Here is a 15,801-nt window from a genome sequence, read left to right on the forward strand (position 1 = left end):
GTACTTTTAACTGCTGTAAAGAAGATTGGAAGCTACATCTTTCTATCTTATTTCTTTTTCTATTTTTCTTTTACTTTTACTTTTCCCCTTCTTGCACTTTTAGCTTTCTCTTTGGTTTCTTTTTCTTTTTCTTACTTCATATTTGTATTAGTTTTTATCTTCCTTTTTTAAAATCTTTAATCAAACTATGCACACACGCGCACACACACAAACTTAGGTAGAAAGGACTAAGTCATGTTGATACAACTTCAGTAATGAAGTGAATTGTCAGATATAAATTGGGTCGCAGATACAGTGCAAAATTAGTTCTGGTACAATGGATGGGCTGGAGGTCCTTTTTATGGAGCTGAAAACTCAGTGCACCAGTATTGGGTAGGAATGGGAAAGTGAGAAGATGCAGCTCTTTGTTTTTGTTACTGAGGACAGCTGAGCAAAGAATTTCTGCAAAAATATCATCCAAAGCCCTGGAGAATTAGGAGGGGAAGCAAACACACAGTGTGTGGTTGGACACGCTATTTCCCAACCAGCACATATGGGGCCATTCTGGATGGTGAAAGGACATTTTAAGTCAAAATACAGCCTTTAGTAGGACGAACAACTGCAGCAGCTCCTGTTTTGAAAAATACCTATTTATAATCACCAACATCTATTCATTCCCTGTGCCGTTTTTTTTAATGCCACTGATTTTTTAAAAAAATAAGGAAAGCAATCCAAACCGCATCACTTCTGTTGATGCTCCTTCATTTAAAGTGGTCTTACCTGGACAAGGAAGATGATAAGGAAGTAGAAATTGGCAATTCTTCGGAATTGTTCAAAGAGATTCTTGGGAATAAAATTCCAGACTGTATACTGCAAGACAGAAACAAGATGGGGATCATCTTAATACTCCCAAAGGGCAGATTTTATGGAGCTTTTCCTGACTTGCTGCTCTCCAGATCTGTTGGCCAGATTTGGATGGGAATGATGGAGACTGTAATCCCCACACATCTGGTGGGAAACAGTTTAGGGAATACTGCTCTTTGGGACTTACCAGCTCTAAGAATCTTTTATAATTAGTCCACTATCAGCCGACAAACACATTTTTCAAAATGACTTTGAAATAGTAAAGCACTTCTGTACAGACCTTAATGAATTTACTTGCTCTAAATTTAATATTTAATATAAATTTAACACTTCATATTGCATTTAATATTTAATATACATGTACTATTTTTCTTCCTGTGAAGACGACCTTATAAACAATTGCAAACAGATCCTTGGTAAAATGCAAGAGTGTATGAATCCGACCACTTCGGGCCCTTTAAACCTACTGTACATCCAGAATGTAGCATCTGACATACAGAAAAACCTATAGTGGAAACCAATGTTTTTCAACCATGGTAACTTTAAGATGGGTGGACTTCAACTCCCAAAATTCTCCAGCCAGCATGGCTGGCTAGGGAATTCTGGGAGTTGAAGTCCACCCATCTTAAATGGCCAAGGTCAAAAAACACTGGTATAAACTGTGGGCATTAAGAGAATCCACTTGTTTTCTAGTTTTTTTTCTTTTTAAGAGGGACAGAGAGACAGACTTTTGTTTACCTTCTTTGCTCTATAGAAGGGCAACAAGCTGTTTAGCCAGCCATAAAATAACAAAAGATCCAGGGAGGAGAGTCTGTACCCCCTTGGTATCCTCCAGGTAGGCTTGGACTCAGATTCTCACTACTGTTTGGGGAATTCTGGGAGTTGTGGTCCCAATACCTCTGGGGGGCACCAGGTTGGGCAAAGCCACCATCCACAGCTACCTGCCCTCATGGAAGTTTGTTTGTTTTAATAGCAAAAATATACAAAGTGATGTCTTGGTGCATGCCTCAATTCAACCTAAATTGAAAGTTCCATCTCTTAGCTGGAAAAAAGACGAAGATGGGCAAATATTAAAGATATGGCTTGAAATTGTACAAGTTAGGGTCAGATTGTCATGGAGAAAATATATCTTTGTGGTTGCGAGGAGTCGAAAATGACTTGATGGCACATAATCAAAAATCAATTGATTGTGTAGGCAATAGCTGGTCCCTGTTCGCTTTGATGGAATTCAGGTTTTTGAAATAAAATATTTCTGCCTCCAATGCATCAGCACTTTGCGGGGAGCAAGATGATTTAAAGGAATTGAGGAGGGAAAACTCCACCAAGGCAGAACGCATGCAGACATCCCGCTGAACAGAACAGACATTTTCAGTGGCCACCGAAAGCTTGTGTTGATTGCTACCTTAAAAAAAATAGATGCAGCTGAGAATTCAGGGAATTTGGTTTTATCCTGGAGTAATCTAGTTCCAGTTCCCATATCTAGTTAGCCAGAAGAACAAACAACTGGCATTTCATGCTGCAAATTTTTACTCAAGTTCCGCTATGCAAATGCAAAAATACTTTCGTTGTCATCCAAAAAAGAAAATGATAGAAACCAAGATCTTGCGCAACACTGTGCCAGAAGGAAGTCATGTAGCATGATGAGTGAACTACTTGGTTTGTTTATAGATTTTTATCCTTAACTTGCTAAAAGAGCCAATTCCAAGGAAGTGCAAGATTCAAACTGAAAAGTAGCTTAATAAAATACTTCATGGTACAAAGGCTTGAAGAAAATTAACCAATCTGATGTTTGTTAAAACACATGCAGAGACACACACACAAACACACATTGCTAGAGATTTAAACTCTCCTGGCATAAAATCAGAAGTCAGCAGTTATATGGAAAACGGCCTGAAAAATGGCTGTGGAAGGCAGACTTCTACTGACTATAGAAGACAAGATTGTCCTAGCTGGTCACCTTCTGGATTAGAAAACCTTGCAAACTTTTGGAAAGGCTGGATACAGTTCTACAGCTGGGTTCAGCCAAACAGTGATCTGGCTGTTCAGAGGCCAACACACTATCTGAATGCAGCTGGCTTGGTCTTAACCATTCAAATGAGTAGAAAGGCGAGATACTCATTCAAATGAATTTTTCTTTAGGTTGTGTTTAAGCAAACCACAGTTTAGCATATTATGTGAATACAGCTTTGGAATGGACTGGGATTACAATCAGGAAATGATGGGGCTAAGCATGCTGCTCACATTTGAGACTCTAAACTCTGGAACTGTAAAAGCAATGAGGATCTCAGGCCAGTTCCCATATCTTAGATTAAGTCAGACTACAGTTTCCATCATTTCCAACCAGCATGGGCTATATACCTGGAAACCTCTGGAGGGCAAAGGTTGGGGAAAGACCTCCTAATCCTGATACAAGGAGGCAGTGTGTGGACCATCCTGGAGCTTGCCATGGTGCAGAAGGATCAAACCAATTAAAACACAGTTCCATCAATCCATACCTTGGAAGAGACAATTTGATTGGAACAGAACTTTTGAGGCACGTGAGCCTCAATGCCAGGAACCAAGCGGTGGCCAACCAATACGGTCCGAGTCCCAAATCGCTTTTCTTCCCCAGAAAACTGCAAAACAAGAGAAAAACAATGAAGTTGTCAACAGGGTGTGTGTGTGCGTTGATCCTCCTGGAAAATGGTCTTCCACAAATGCAGATTCACGCATAAAGGTTCCTTGCAAATGGCTAAGGGAGTTTTCCCCAGCTGGTGCTGCCATATCGTGCTGAGACTACAAATCCCAGATTTCACAGCTAGGGTGCAGGCTGAGAATGGACAACCATTTCGACCCACTGGCAGGACACCATGTTGGTGTCATCTGGTTGAACCAGCAACTGTGAGCATGCCGTCCACGTTGATTTGTGGGATGCGGTCCAACCGTTATTATAGATGAAGAAAGTCCTCCAGTCTTGAGATACCCCACAGAAACCCCTACATAATTCTGAATTATTATTTTTTTAAACCAGCATCTAGAATTTCCAGGCACTGGATGATTACAGTCTTTCTTGGAAATTATGCAGTTTGCCCATTATAGCATTTGTGCGACAGGTAGTAATTATAGTTTTCCTGAACAGCGGAAACCCTTGTGCCAAGACTTGGCGGCATTTCCCTCCTGCTTTAAATTCTAACCGAGCAGTCCCGCTCATTTTTTTTTTTTAAAGAAATGGGCATCCTGCCTTTCCATCCAATGGGAATCCACAGGGCAGCAACGAGCAACATCAAACAAAGAATTAGCACGGTAGATGTTTTGGAAATACGAAAGTGTTCCAACAGAGCTTCCAAACAGTAGAGGTAACAGGATTAAAGAGGCAGTGTGATAGATTTCCCCAACCCCTATATATTGCATTAGGCATCCCACTGAACTGGAGAACATCAGATGGGAAAAGATGGCTCTGTTGGGTGTTGTGTTGCCTATCCTGTTTAGATGCTAGATGGAAAGTAAAAAGAACAATCTAGAAGAAAACAATGGCCACCTACTACCACATCACTGCCAAGGAAGCAACATAAATGTGGTGACCAACCATCATGCTCAACCAGATGGCATAATCCCGCGTGGGGGAGATGGGCAGTGATAAAAATGATAAATAAATAAATAAAAATAATTGGTTGAGTTATGACGCACAGCATGAACAGGAATGCTGGCCAGGAGCAAGAGGGCAACAGTTTATTTTATATACTCCCACCCCCCACCCCCCATTTCTGAAGGACTCAGGTTCAGTAGATCTGGAGGACAACTTGGGGGAACTCGTAGTACCACCACAGCAGACACAAAGGAAGAAATGCACAATTCTGGACTTTTCTAGATCAAGTGGAAATCAACACTGAAGCCTGCCTAAGTCCCAAGAAGGATGCCAAGAAGATCCGCCTCCAGCACCAACACAGAACAGACTCCAGTCTCACAACAATATCTGCAGTACATCTGGAGCATCTTGACCACGCAAGCCAGTTAGGGGCATATGCAAAAGCCTTCTCCAACCAAAGGTTTTCTGCCATTCTGGGGGAACTCTGGGGAGTTCTGCAGAAGTTCCTCAGTGAAAAATTCATTTTAAACTAAAGAGGATCCCCTAAAGAAAGCTGATTTTCTTCTGCAACATAGCACACCATATAACTCTCAGGCACATTCTAGAGAATGCACATGGATTGGAAAGAACATCATCCTCCGCAGCTCAAAATCCCCCCCAGAAGCAAGTTTGGTTTCAGAGATTCAAACTTTTCTGAGTGCAGAAAAGTTGCCACATGGTAGGTTTCTGTTTTAAAAAGTGCCAGGGAGGGAGGGAGGAAAGAAAAGAAAGATAAACGCACTGTTGCTGATTCACAGTCCATCTTATCAAGCCAGCTTTCCCATAATGGAAAACTAAAGAGGATTCAGATACACAGGCAACAACTTTTCAGTTACTTTTTTTTCCCCTATGGCCTACATAGTGCTGCTGGTTTCAGACTGGCTAAAGTTCCAGAATATTTTTATGACACACACCCTCAGATACTTCTCCAGCATGGAAAAAGCTGCTCATAACCAAAAAATAAGAATATGTCCTTCCTCTTTCTGCTTGGGTGGGGGAAGGACTCATGGAAGTAAAAGATGGCCGTGATGCCGGGAAGGTGGGAGGACACTCATAATGCCAGAAACTCTCAAGGGCATCCTGAACTGGAAGATGTATTTCAACCCAAAACTCTTGACCTCTGATGTGATGCGGGGCCAAAGACTTTCCTCGTATTTGCTTCAGTTGACATTCTCGTTCATTCCACCCCAACCCTTTTTAACTGCGTGAAGATTAAAATAAAAATAGGAGGACCACCCTTCCAAGACATCTCTGTGTGGGACAGACACACACACACACAATATTTCTAGACCTCCAGCTTGTCCATTTTTGCCTCTTTAGAGCAGAAGATATATTTTAGTTTCCTCGTCTAATCTTTTCTGCCAGGGTGCTTTGGGCCCACACACAATACAAGTGAGGGCCACAGTCTGCTTTAACACAAAACCTGGATTCACACACACTGCTACACATGGCTTGCTTTAAGCGTGGTTTCTCCAATGCTAAGCCTCAAACCATGGGTTGCAAATGACATTGGTTGGATTTGCACAACTGACTAAGCCAAAATGTAGCCGGCTTCGTTTCAGTGCAGCTTGCTCAATGTATCGAGCACAAGCTAACCCATGATTTAAGGCTTAGGGTGATATATGAACCCAGCCAATTATGAGACAGTCAATAAACCCAAAGAAGCAAACACTGGTTTAATAAGATGTATAAACTCCATCTCCAACTTACATTCCAGAGTCTTCATCAGAATTACAGTTAGAGTATGGAGGTGGACCCTGATTAATATGACACAAATATAAAATGAGGTCAGATATTTTCTTTCCCCATATCACAGAGAGGAGTAGCCCCAAAATTTTGGATCCCAGATCCCATAAGCCAGAGGATGACGACCAGGGGATACAAAACTACAGCCTGAAATACTGTAGTGCACTACGCAGCTCATCCTTGTCTTAGGACCAGCAGTGCTAACAATGCACCAACCCATCCCTTGTCCCAATTCACAAGCCACTTAATAATAATAATAATAATAATAATAATAATAATAATTATTATTATTATTATTATTATGTTAGCCCAATGTTGTAGTCTGCCTCTGAAATCCAAACATTCCCAGGGCGGCTTACAATAGGGAACCAAAGCAATGCTGGTTAAAAATGATGCTATCGTCTTTGATCTCAGTGCCCACCACGTCTGGAGGTTTGGGGTCCATGCAGTGGTTCTAGAATGGGGGTGGGGTATCCTCCGGTCTGGGGCAGGCCACACTCAAATCCCCTGGGGCTGGTCCAGCAGCAACAAAAAAGCAGAGATGCTGTTCCTCTGGAGGAGTTCCCACGGCAACCACCCAGCCCGGGACTGGCAGTTGGCTGTGGAATTCCAGCATCCAGAAAGAGAAAAAAATAATAATTCCAGAAATAGCAATGGGAAACTGCATCTCTAATTTTTTTTTTCAAGAAAGCTACAGGGACCTTTCCATGCATTAGGCCAATTATGCTTTTAACTTCATCCTTCACAGAGGGCTGTGGCTGATGGGCAGGTCCAAAACATAAGTCAAAAAAGTAATTTCCACCCCAGATGGCTATTTTAAATGTTCAGAATTCACTTTGTCCTTTCCCTTCTCTTGTGTAACATGCCTTTTAAACCAGGACAAGGCTGGCTTTTGGTTCTTATTACTCCGCAAAGCCTCCAGAAGATTTTCAGGTTTTGAATACATGATTTGAATTTATAGAAACAAGTGATAGGAACAAACATTTTTTATAGGACATCCTGATCGGTTGGAATAGAAGAGAGGAATATGTATATCAAATAATTAACACAACACAACCTTATCTGAAAATAAGGTTCCCCTCCATGCATAAAAGAAATATGAATTTTCAAAATGCCTCTGCATTTAACTATCTACTATACCGTGATTTGAAAACAAAAATCCAAATTTGAAATAAGGCAATCTGAACTAGTTGAGGACCACTCCAACAGATCTCCAACTAAACTACTTGACAGGGGAGGGAAAAAATAGGATACAATTTAGCAAGAAAGGACATTTTTGTCTGAAAAACATCCCTTTAAAGAATCTGAACCGGAAATTTCTTCCAGTTCAAAGTAGACAATCAGGTGGACACATGACTTTCTCCTATGCCCTTCGCATGTGCTTAGAGGCACAGCATACTTCTTTGGACTCTTAAAAATATTAGCCGAAGCAAAACCTCAATGTTTTTGCATTGAAAATAAGACCGGGGGGTGGGGGGACGACATATTTTTCATGCTAAGAGAAAAGAAGTACACTTTGCCCTCAAGGGAAGGATCTGCTGATCTTCTGACAAGTTTGCATAATACTAAGGATCTACATTACTGATAGAGCTCAGTAGCCTGTACAACAGTATAGACCACTATTTGTCAACCTTGGCCCCTTGAAGATACATGGAATTCAACTCCCAGAATTCTGGGAGTTGAAGTCCACACATCTTCAAGGAGCCAAGGTTGCAAACACTGGTATAGACCTACGAACAACAACGTATAAGCAGTTTATTTCAAAGTAATTTTTAAACATGTTGCACACATTGAAAAAGAAATAAATTTAACAGAAAGAGGAAATCAAATTTAACAGATTGCTTCGCTAATGCCAATGTATCAATTTCTGCCTAATTAAAAGAAAAACACATTAAAAAAAAAAGCAGTAACCCATTTGCAATTCTTTTAAAAAGCTCCCCTCCTGCCCAACATGGAGAAAAAAAAAAGAACTGATTAAAGCAGGCATTCTGGTTTAGCCAGTTCTTGCATTTGCTTGCCTGGAAATTTCCTTGGGGTATAAACAAAAGATGGGTCTTTCCCCCAAGACCCAGACTGAACCCAATTCCAGAGTGAAATCGAAAGAAGAAGCCACAGGCAGACTTACCAACTTTGGCCATGCTTTCAGCACCACATCTGGGGTTAAGGTGAATTCCATTTCTCGCAAGACAGGCAAATATTTTTCATAGGGCGAGAGGCTCTTTTTGCAAAGAGGTCCCTTAACCAGAATTTAATGATCTGAAATGGATTTGTTGAAGCCGCAGACAGCAAGAGAAAAAGGAAGCGCATAAGCTTTCCTAACAAGATGAACAAAGATCACATTACTTTGGGCTGGAAGGCATTCAATTTAAACAAACACCGTTCCAGAAGGAGGGGCTGTGAGTTAGACAATTGTGGAGTAAACCCAGTTGTGCTTTAAAGCCACAATCCTATTTTTGCTAGTAAGTAAACCCAACATAACAGCACAATCAGGCTCCCTAATACATATGCTTGAGTAAGATTGCGCTACCCTAAAACTTAACAGTAAAAACATCCTTAAAGGCACCTATTTTGGGGCAATTTCTCACCAAGAGGCCACATTTCAACAATCAGCTGTGTGCAAGATGTTAAGATCACAGGCATGCTATTTAAAATATACTCAGGTTACAGTTAGCTGTTTTACACCCAACAGCAATAAGCCACGTTAAAAGAATGTGTTGGAAACAAATCGACGTAAAAACAGCTAATTTAATACATCTGTTTTAGTTACATAGCAAAGCAGATAAACGAAGACAAATGTTTTAAATTTTCACACAGCCACTAGGATTTCAGGAGCAAAAAACTGGGATTCTTGGTTCCCCTTTGAAAAAACAAGAGCTGAAATTTTCAGAAAGTTCAACAGATTATTCCTAAACCCTACAATTTAGGGTTGAACTATTTTCTAAGCACCATAATTTAGGGATGAAATATTTTCTAGCATCTGGGGCCTTTTCACTGATTTTATGAGGACCTGCTGAAAATCATCTAACAGATCCCAAACAGGTTTTGTACTGCCTGTAGTTTTTCCTTTTTCTTCTTTCCTTTTCTGCTTTGAGTCATCTTTTGTAACTATACAATGCTGTTCTCTGTTTCAAATTGTAGCATTAGCTGTAAATTTGTTGATAAAGTTTGTTTATCAAATTTTGATAAAGTGAAACTGTTCAACTAAGCACACGCTACGTTAGTCACACCAATTATCACACAGGAATAAATCTAAAGCTCAGTGTGATTCAAAGCACTCGGGGAATTTATCAGTCCTTGCTGATTATGTTGTGTTTCTACATGCATGTCTTCTATCTTAAAACCCTGATTCCATGCAAGCAGTTTTCTTTCCACCTCCTTTAGGCAGCACTTAACGCATGTCCACACAATTCTCTCTGGGCCTTGAAGTCCATGCCCTTGGCAAGCTGCTGTAGAAGAACCTTGGGAACAGGGTTGCCTTGACTGTGCCATAAAAGGGCATAAGTATTCCAGTGTTGAGACAGATGGACAAAGATCTCTATATCTGGTGGCAGTGGCCAAGCTTGTCATGGTTTCAAAGCTAAGCATGATCAGACCTGATTAGTACTTGGATGAGAGACAGCTAGGGAATGCCAGGGCTGTGGGCTAGAGGGAGAACTGGAAAACGAAGTCATCTTAGAAGGCAATGGGAAACCACTTTGTGTGGTTCCTAAGAATGCTGCATGGATCCTGCCTTAGAGTCTCCAGGAGTTAAACTCAATTCAAAGGTGACTTTACCTTTAAAATATTTTCTTTTTAAAGCTTCTTCCTCTAATATTTATTAACAGCTGCATTTTGTCTGGCAACCATCCTGACCTTTGTCCCACAGGCATCTGCAGCCCAGAATCTGGTTAAGTCTGCTGTTAATGTGAACTTCAGCAAAGCGTGATGTGAAACGAGTACACTCAGAGAAGGTAGAAACTCTTGATTTTTGCCTCCTTCCTGAGCTTTACAATTATGAAGATTTCTTTCATAGGAGAGAAAGAAAAGGAACTTCAGAAACCTGAGGGAGTAGATGCTTTGCACTGCCAGGTAATTCTAAAGCCAACTTTTGGTGAATTTTTCCCTACCAAAATGGATTCTTTTGCTTCACGCCCAGCAAAACAAATGTTTCCCAAGAAAGAAAGATAAGAAAACAATTCTAAGGTAAGACATACCATGTGCTCCAGGAGTTTCAGTTCTCAGAACTGGGTTTTCAATACAGGAAAGAAGGAACCTGCTGGCCAAATCATTTCCTTCTTTCTTTGAGTTTCACTGCAAGGCTTAGAAGCATAAATGTTAAACCCCAAAAGCTGCATAGCCCAAGTTTGTCAGTACAGGTAGTCCTCACTTTATGACCACAACTGAGAGTGGCATTTTGGTTGCTAAGTGAAGCAGTCATTAAGCAAATCCAACTCAATTTTATGACCTTTTGAGGTGGTGGTTAAGCAAATCCCTGTGGGCGTTAAGCAAACTGTGGTCATTAAGTGAATCACGCAGTTCCCCACTGATTTTGCTTGCCAGAAGCCAGCTGGGAAGGTCAAAAATGGTGATCACATGACCACAGGATGCTGCGATGGTCATAAATGTGAAGTGGTTGCCAAGCGCCCAAATCATGATCACGTGACCATGGGGATGCTGCAACGGTTTTAAGTGTGAGAACTGGTTGTAAGTCAATTTTTTCAGCAGCGTTGTAAGTCTGAACTGTCACTAAATGAATAGTTGTTAAGTGAGGACTATCTGTATAGAAAACTCAACCTCTACCTCCTCTGGAAGATAGCCTCCTAACTGTCAAGAGTTTTGAAGCAACTGCCCCACTGCCATTGGGAAAAATCTCAGTTCTGAAGGACCTACATGCTTGTGTTGACCACCTGAATCCTTTGGTTCTCCTATAGAGATTACCTTCACCACCCAATGTAGAAGGTGCTATTTTGGGTTCAGCCCTACCACCCTTAGTTGCTCTTCTCTGGACACAACCATTTTGTCTACACCTTTTCTTAAACTGTGAGATCTGGTTTGAAAGGATACCAACAATCAGGAAGTTTTCTGAGGGAGATAAAAAGATGATGGCTTTGTGGTTGGTAAATGGTGGCTTGAGAGCTGCAATCCGCTGTATCTACTCACCATGCTAAACCAAAACCAAACCAAGGGTATTATGGCTTTCCACAATACGTGAAGCCAAAATGTGGATTGGTTTAAACCTAATCCTAATTGCTTGAACCTGGGACTAAGCCATAGGTGGATCCAAAAGGGCTTACTTCTGACCAGTTCAAACAGGGTTGTAATCATATTGGTGCAAGGGGAAAATTAATGACAGAGATTGATTGGACAAATGGTTAGAGTTCATTAGGGAAATGAAAAGCAGGAAGTTAGCCACTTCAGTTTTTCATAGCAATGAAAGCTGAAGTAGCTAAACAGAATCATGCAAAAAAAAAAAAAAAGCCACCCCAGCGGGAAATGATGTGACAAGAATTGCTCTTGTTTCTGAGCCAAAATAGCTTTTTCTTGCAATGTTTTTATTTGAGCATAGGAGCTTTTCAATCCTCCCTTCTCTACCCTTGTGGTTCCAACAGGACTTACTTGTTGCCGACATAAAATACAGAAGGGCTTCATATTAGCAGGAAACTGTTGAACAGCTATATTTACACACTGCACTAATTGTAACACTGGTTGAGTGTTGACTTAACTTGTATCAATTCAGTCACTATGTTTACAAATGAGGACTTGCAGCTTCAGCCAACCAACAGCAGTTCATTTTCATGAATCAAGCATGGCTTAGATGATGATACCAGATTTGCAACCTGATTACACACTACATGAACTATAACCAGGGAGGGGAGCTTGTTTGGTGTGCAAAACCAGCCAGATGAGGGTTCATGACCTAGTATAATGTGTGGCTTATCAACAGGCTATAGTAACATGCTAAACTATAGGTGAACTTTGCATTTCTGTAAAGGTCTTAGTGAATGATCTGGGAGCTTCTAAAGGTGATGTTAAGTAGTCCCTTGTCCTGTCCTGCTAGAACAAGAAGCGGTGTCAAGAATGATGGATTTCAAGAAAGAGCCTATGATGGTCTATAAGGGGCTGAAGAATCTTGATTTGTTAAGATGAAAGTTAGGAGCTGATCATTCTGGGGAGCGTCACAATGATGGAAAGGTGGACCAACCATCCAGTGCTCAGCTATTGTAGGAGGAGATCTTAAAGTCCTTGTGAAGGAACTGGCTGAAAACAGACATTAGAGGGGAGCAGATCTGCTGACAGTACCAAGAAGTGTCACTCTTTTGAGAAAGATCTCTTTTGCATCTGCCTATGGGAGATGATCTTATGCCATCTGTCTGCATTAATACAAGGCCCCTCTTTCCACAAGCAAATCAGAAGGTGCAGAAACATCTGAATTACCCAGTGTTGTGTCCTCCAGCCAAACCTCAACTAGTTGCACCTCTGGGACTTTTCACAACCTGGGTATTTAAGCAACAGGGAAAGGCCAGAACACATTTTCCAGATGAAATTCCCAGCTGCAGGAGGCGTACTTCAGAGAGACCTTTGAGAACAGCTATTGGGCAAGACCCTTCCTTAGCTCAAACATCCACATGGACAGTGACTGTAGCCATGACATCCAGAGACATCTGCTTCTTGGGAGAAAGAACGTGACAGACCTATGTAAAATATCTGAAGTCCAAAGACAGCATACTAACAACAATGGTGCCCAAGGTTGAGGCCATGCTTCCCCCAGATGTAACACGGCTGTGCAAGCCAGACCATGAGAAAGGCTGAATGATGAAAAGTTGATGCCTGTGAACTGTGGGGCTGGAAAAATGGTTAGGGTACCTTGGGCCACAAGAACAACAAATCATTAGCACTACTAACGAAGTCAATGTTTAGTTATTTTGGACACACAATGCGATGGCCAGAGTCACTGGAGGAGACCTTCATGCTTGGAAAAATGGAAGGCATGTGAAAAAGAAGCTGCAGAAGACAAAGTGGGTAGATGGTATCACTGATGGCACCAGTAGGAGCTGACAAAAACTCAAAAGAAGCTGTGGCAGACAATCCTGGTGAAATGATGTCAGTCAGGTCATGAAAACTCAGAAGCAGCTGAACGGGGAAAAGCATTGAACTAAATTAGCTTTTCTTCTCTATGGGCCTTCTGGGATGTACAGCTATTCTAGCTGAGAAACAGGGGCAGGTTGGATTATCTTCCTATCATCTCACCACACCTCTTGTGAGCTCCTGCAGCAAAATTCATCCCCCAAACATGTTGTAGAACATCCCAGACGGCATTTGGAAGCATGTATTAGAAGCATTTGCTTTCTGATACTAGTTGGCGCTGCCATGCCATGGCATAGTTTTGTGACATGACACAGAAGTGAAAACGAAGCCGCAGAAAACAAAGTGGGTACTATTGACTGGATTAGGTTCAGATGGATAACTTTTGTCTGGCTATCAAAGTCCATTAGAACTAGGAAGTTGAAGGTCATAAAGAAAATAAGAGATTTCACCAAACAATCACATACATTTCCTCCAGGAGTGCGAAGCCAAGATGAGAATAAGCAGAAATGTATTTTTTACTTGATGAAGGGAGGAAATGAGTAGAAATGTAATTCTAACATTTGAGTGCAGATGCAGAGAAAGAGAAAATATTCCAATGCCCATTTTTGGAGGACAGCATCTCAATTCATTCCCAAAAGTAGCCGAGGAAGGTTTAGATGTGAAAACGATCCTCAGGGTTGACGAAGGCCATTTTCAGAGTTTTGGAACACTTTGCTTCCTCTGTTTTTCTGCAGTGTTTTTCTTTTTCAATCAGCAGAGCCATCAGCGAATGGAACCAAGGAGCATTTTACTCATAGGGTGGGAAAATGAGAATTTCCTTTGAGGCCCCCAAACAATCTTTAGTACGTGCCACTGAAGTTGATACAGAAATAACCTGATTAAAGGACACCAGTCCAAGGCCAGGGCTTTGCAAAGGATGCTAGCGTTAAACTGGCATTCTTTCACTTCCCTTGTTTATTCATTTTCATTATATTTATAGGCAGGAACCAAAGAGCCTTCCCCTACCCATTTTCCCCCATGACGACCCTTTGAGTTAGATCAGGAGGAGCGATAATGGCTAGCCCCAAGTCACCCAGCCACCTGCCTCAACAGAGGCCAGATTCAAACCTAATCCAGCCCCTTAGCCCAGTGTTTCTCAACCTTGGCAACTTTAAGACGGGTGGACTTCAACTCCCAGAATTCCCCATGCTGGCTGGGGAATTCTGGGAGTTGAAGTCCACCCATCTTAAAGTTGCCAAGGTTGAGAAATACTGCCTTAACCACTATACCATTCTGGCTCTACTCAGTTTTATATTTCAACTGGCTGGTTTGAGCACTGTGTTTGGGGTGTTTATAGCATGGTGTGGCTTTAGAAGGCTCTTGCGGAATGCAGATTAAGAACTTTTAACCACTGCAATTATCCTCTGTGCTAAAAATGCCACCAAGCACCATTTTGTTCTATATTGGGGTACATTTCCAGAGAAATGATGCCCATGACTCTTCGACCTTCACAGAATGAGTGCACTCACCACCTCATATTCTGTGTTCCCTTTTTGCACACTTTATTTTACATAGATTCCTTGCTTTATCAGCAAGCTGCATCGATAGAGGCCCTGGCTTAGATTTCCGAAAACAAATGTTTTATTAGCTGCAATAAGGCGCAGGAAGTAAATGTCACCAAATCCAGCCAAATTTGTTTCCTGGTATATTCAGGATCAGGTCTTACGCAGTTTTCAAGCCAATTAGAAGTCCCAGTTTATGGCTGTCTTGCCTCTGAGCACAGCTGGTAAGGGGAGCCTACCACCTCCTCAAGTCATTGGCTAACTGCAGAGTAATCAGTAAAAGAATAGCAGCATTAATAATAACTGCAGTTACTCCCTTACTGGTGGGAAGCTGTTCTTAGCGTGCCACACGACGGAACAAATCTGTTTTATTTCATTGTTACGCCTTTCATTTATTTACTGCCGAAATCCAAAACTCCTGTGGGTTTACAGCCATTAAAAAACACCCTTAACACCATGCAGATAAAAACACAATAAAAATCAGATTCTATGCTGCCCTGTGCACCTTCCTGAAAGGCAGGATATGGCTCAAATCAGTAGGGGTGTCTGCAGGGTAAGGTCAAAAAAGTCAAGATGGTCACCACACTGATGTGACCGAAGCTCCCTGTTTTTTATGAGCTTCGATGGTATTTTTTTTCCCCAACGATATCAGCCTCTGCTTCAGTTTCCCACAAATAAAAGCCAACTTTTCAACAAATGCCTCGCTTTGTGCAAGGTTGCACATGAATGAACAGATGAAATGCCAGTTAATATAGTTTGAAAGTAATTGTTGGGTCTCTTTGAGATGATTATGCTTCCAAAAGAGAGGGAGGGAGGGAGGGGGGGAGCTGCAAGATATCCATTGCAAAATATGTGGAAAGGCATTTTATGCCAAACTCTTTCTTAAGTACCCTGAAGAACATAATTTCCAAATCAAGCTCTGAATGAACACGATATATAAACATCAAATATTTCAGCATCAGACATCTTGCCTCCGAGAAATTAATAAAGCCCGTTTTTTCA

At 41.4% G+C, this 15,801-nt stretch overlaps 2 protein-coding genes across 5 annotated transcripts in view; one reads left to right on the forward strand and one right to left on the reverse strand.

The window, feature by feature from the left end:
- The window catches only part of LOC134504489 (coagulation factor IX-like), a 164,366-nt gene that overhangs the window by 101,851 nt on the left and 46,714 nt on the right, over nt 1–15,801 (forward strand). The gene's annotated exons all lie outside the window — the stretch shown is intronic.
- The window catches only part of ATP11C (ATPase phospholipid transporting 11C), a 66,839-nt gene that overhangs the window by 44,048 nt on the left and 6,990 nt on the right, over nt 1–15,801 (reverse strand). Inside the window, exons 1-3 of one of the 4 annotated variants that reach the window (XM_063313663.1) lie at nt 8,319–8,490; nt 3,339–3,458; nt 760–849 (exon numbers count right to left, since the gene is read on the reverse strand). In XM_063313663.1, coding sequence (XP_063169733.1) covers nt 760–849; nt 3,339–3,458; nt 8,319–8,369 — 261 coding nt within the window. In that variant the 5' untranslated portion in view covers nt 8,370–8,490. Of the gene's footprint in view, nt 1–759; nt 850–3,338; nt 3,459–8,318; nt 8,494–15,801 lie in introns of those variants that run through there. The other 3 variants (XM_063313667.1, XM_063313666.1, XM_063313664.1) reach the window with 3 other exon arrangements.

This window comes from Candoia aspera, chromosome 12 (assembly GCF_035149785.1).
Source record: "Candoia aspera isolate rCanAsp1 chromosome 12, rCanAsp1.hap2, whole genome shotgun sequence".
In the NCBI taxonomy this organism is placed as follows: Eukaryota; Metazoa; Chordata; class Lepidosauria; order Squamata; family Boidae; genus Candoia; species Candoia aspera.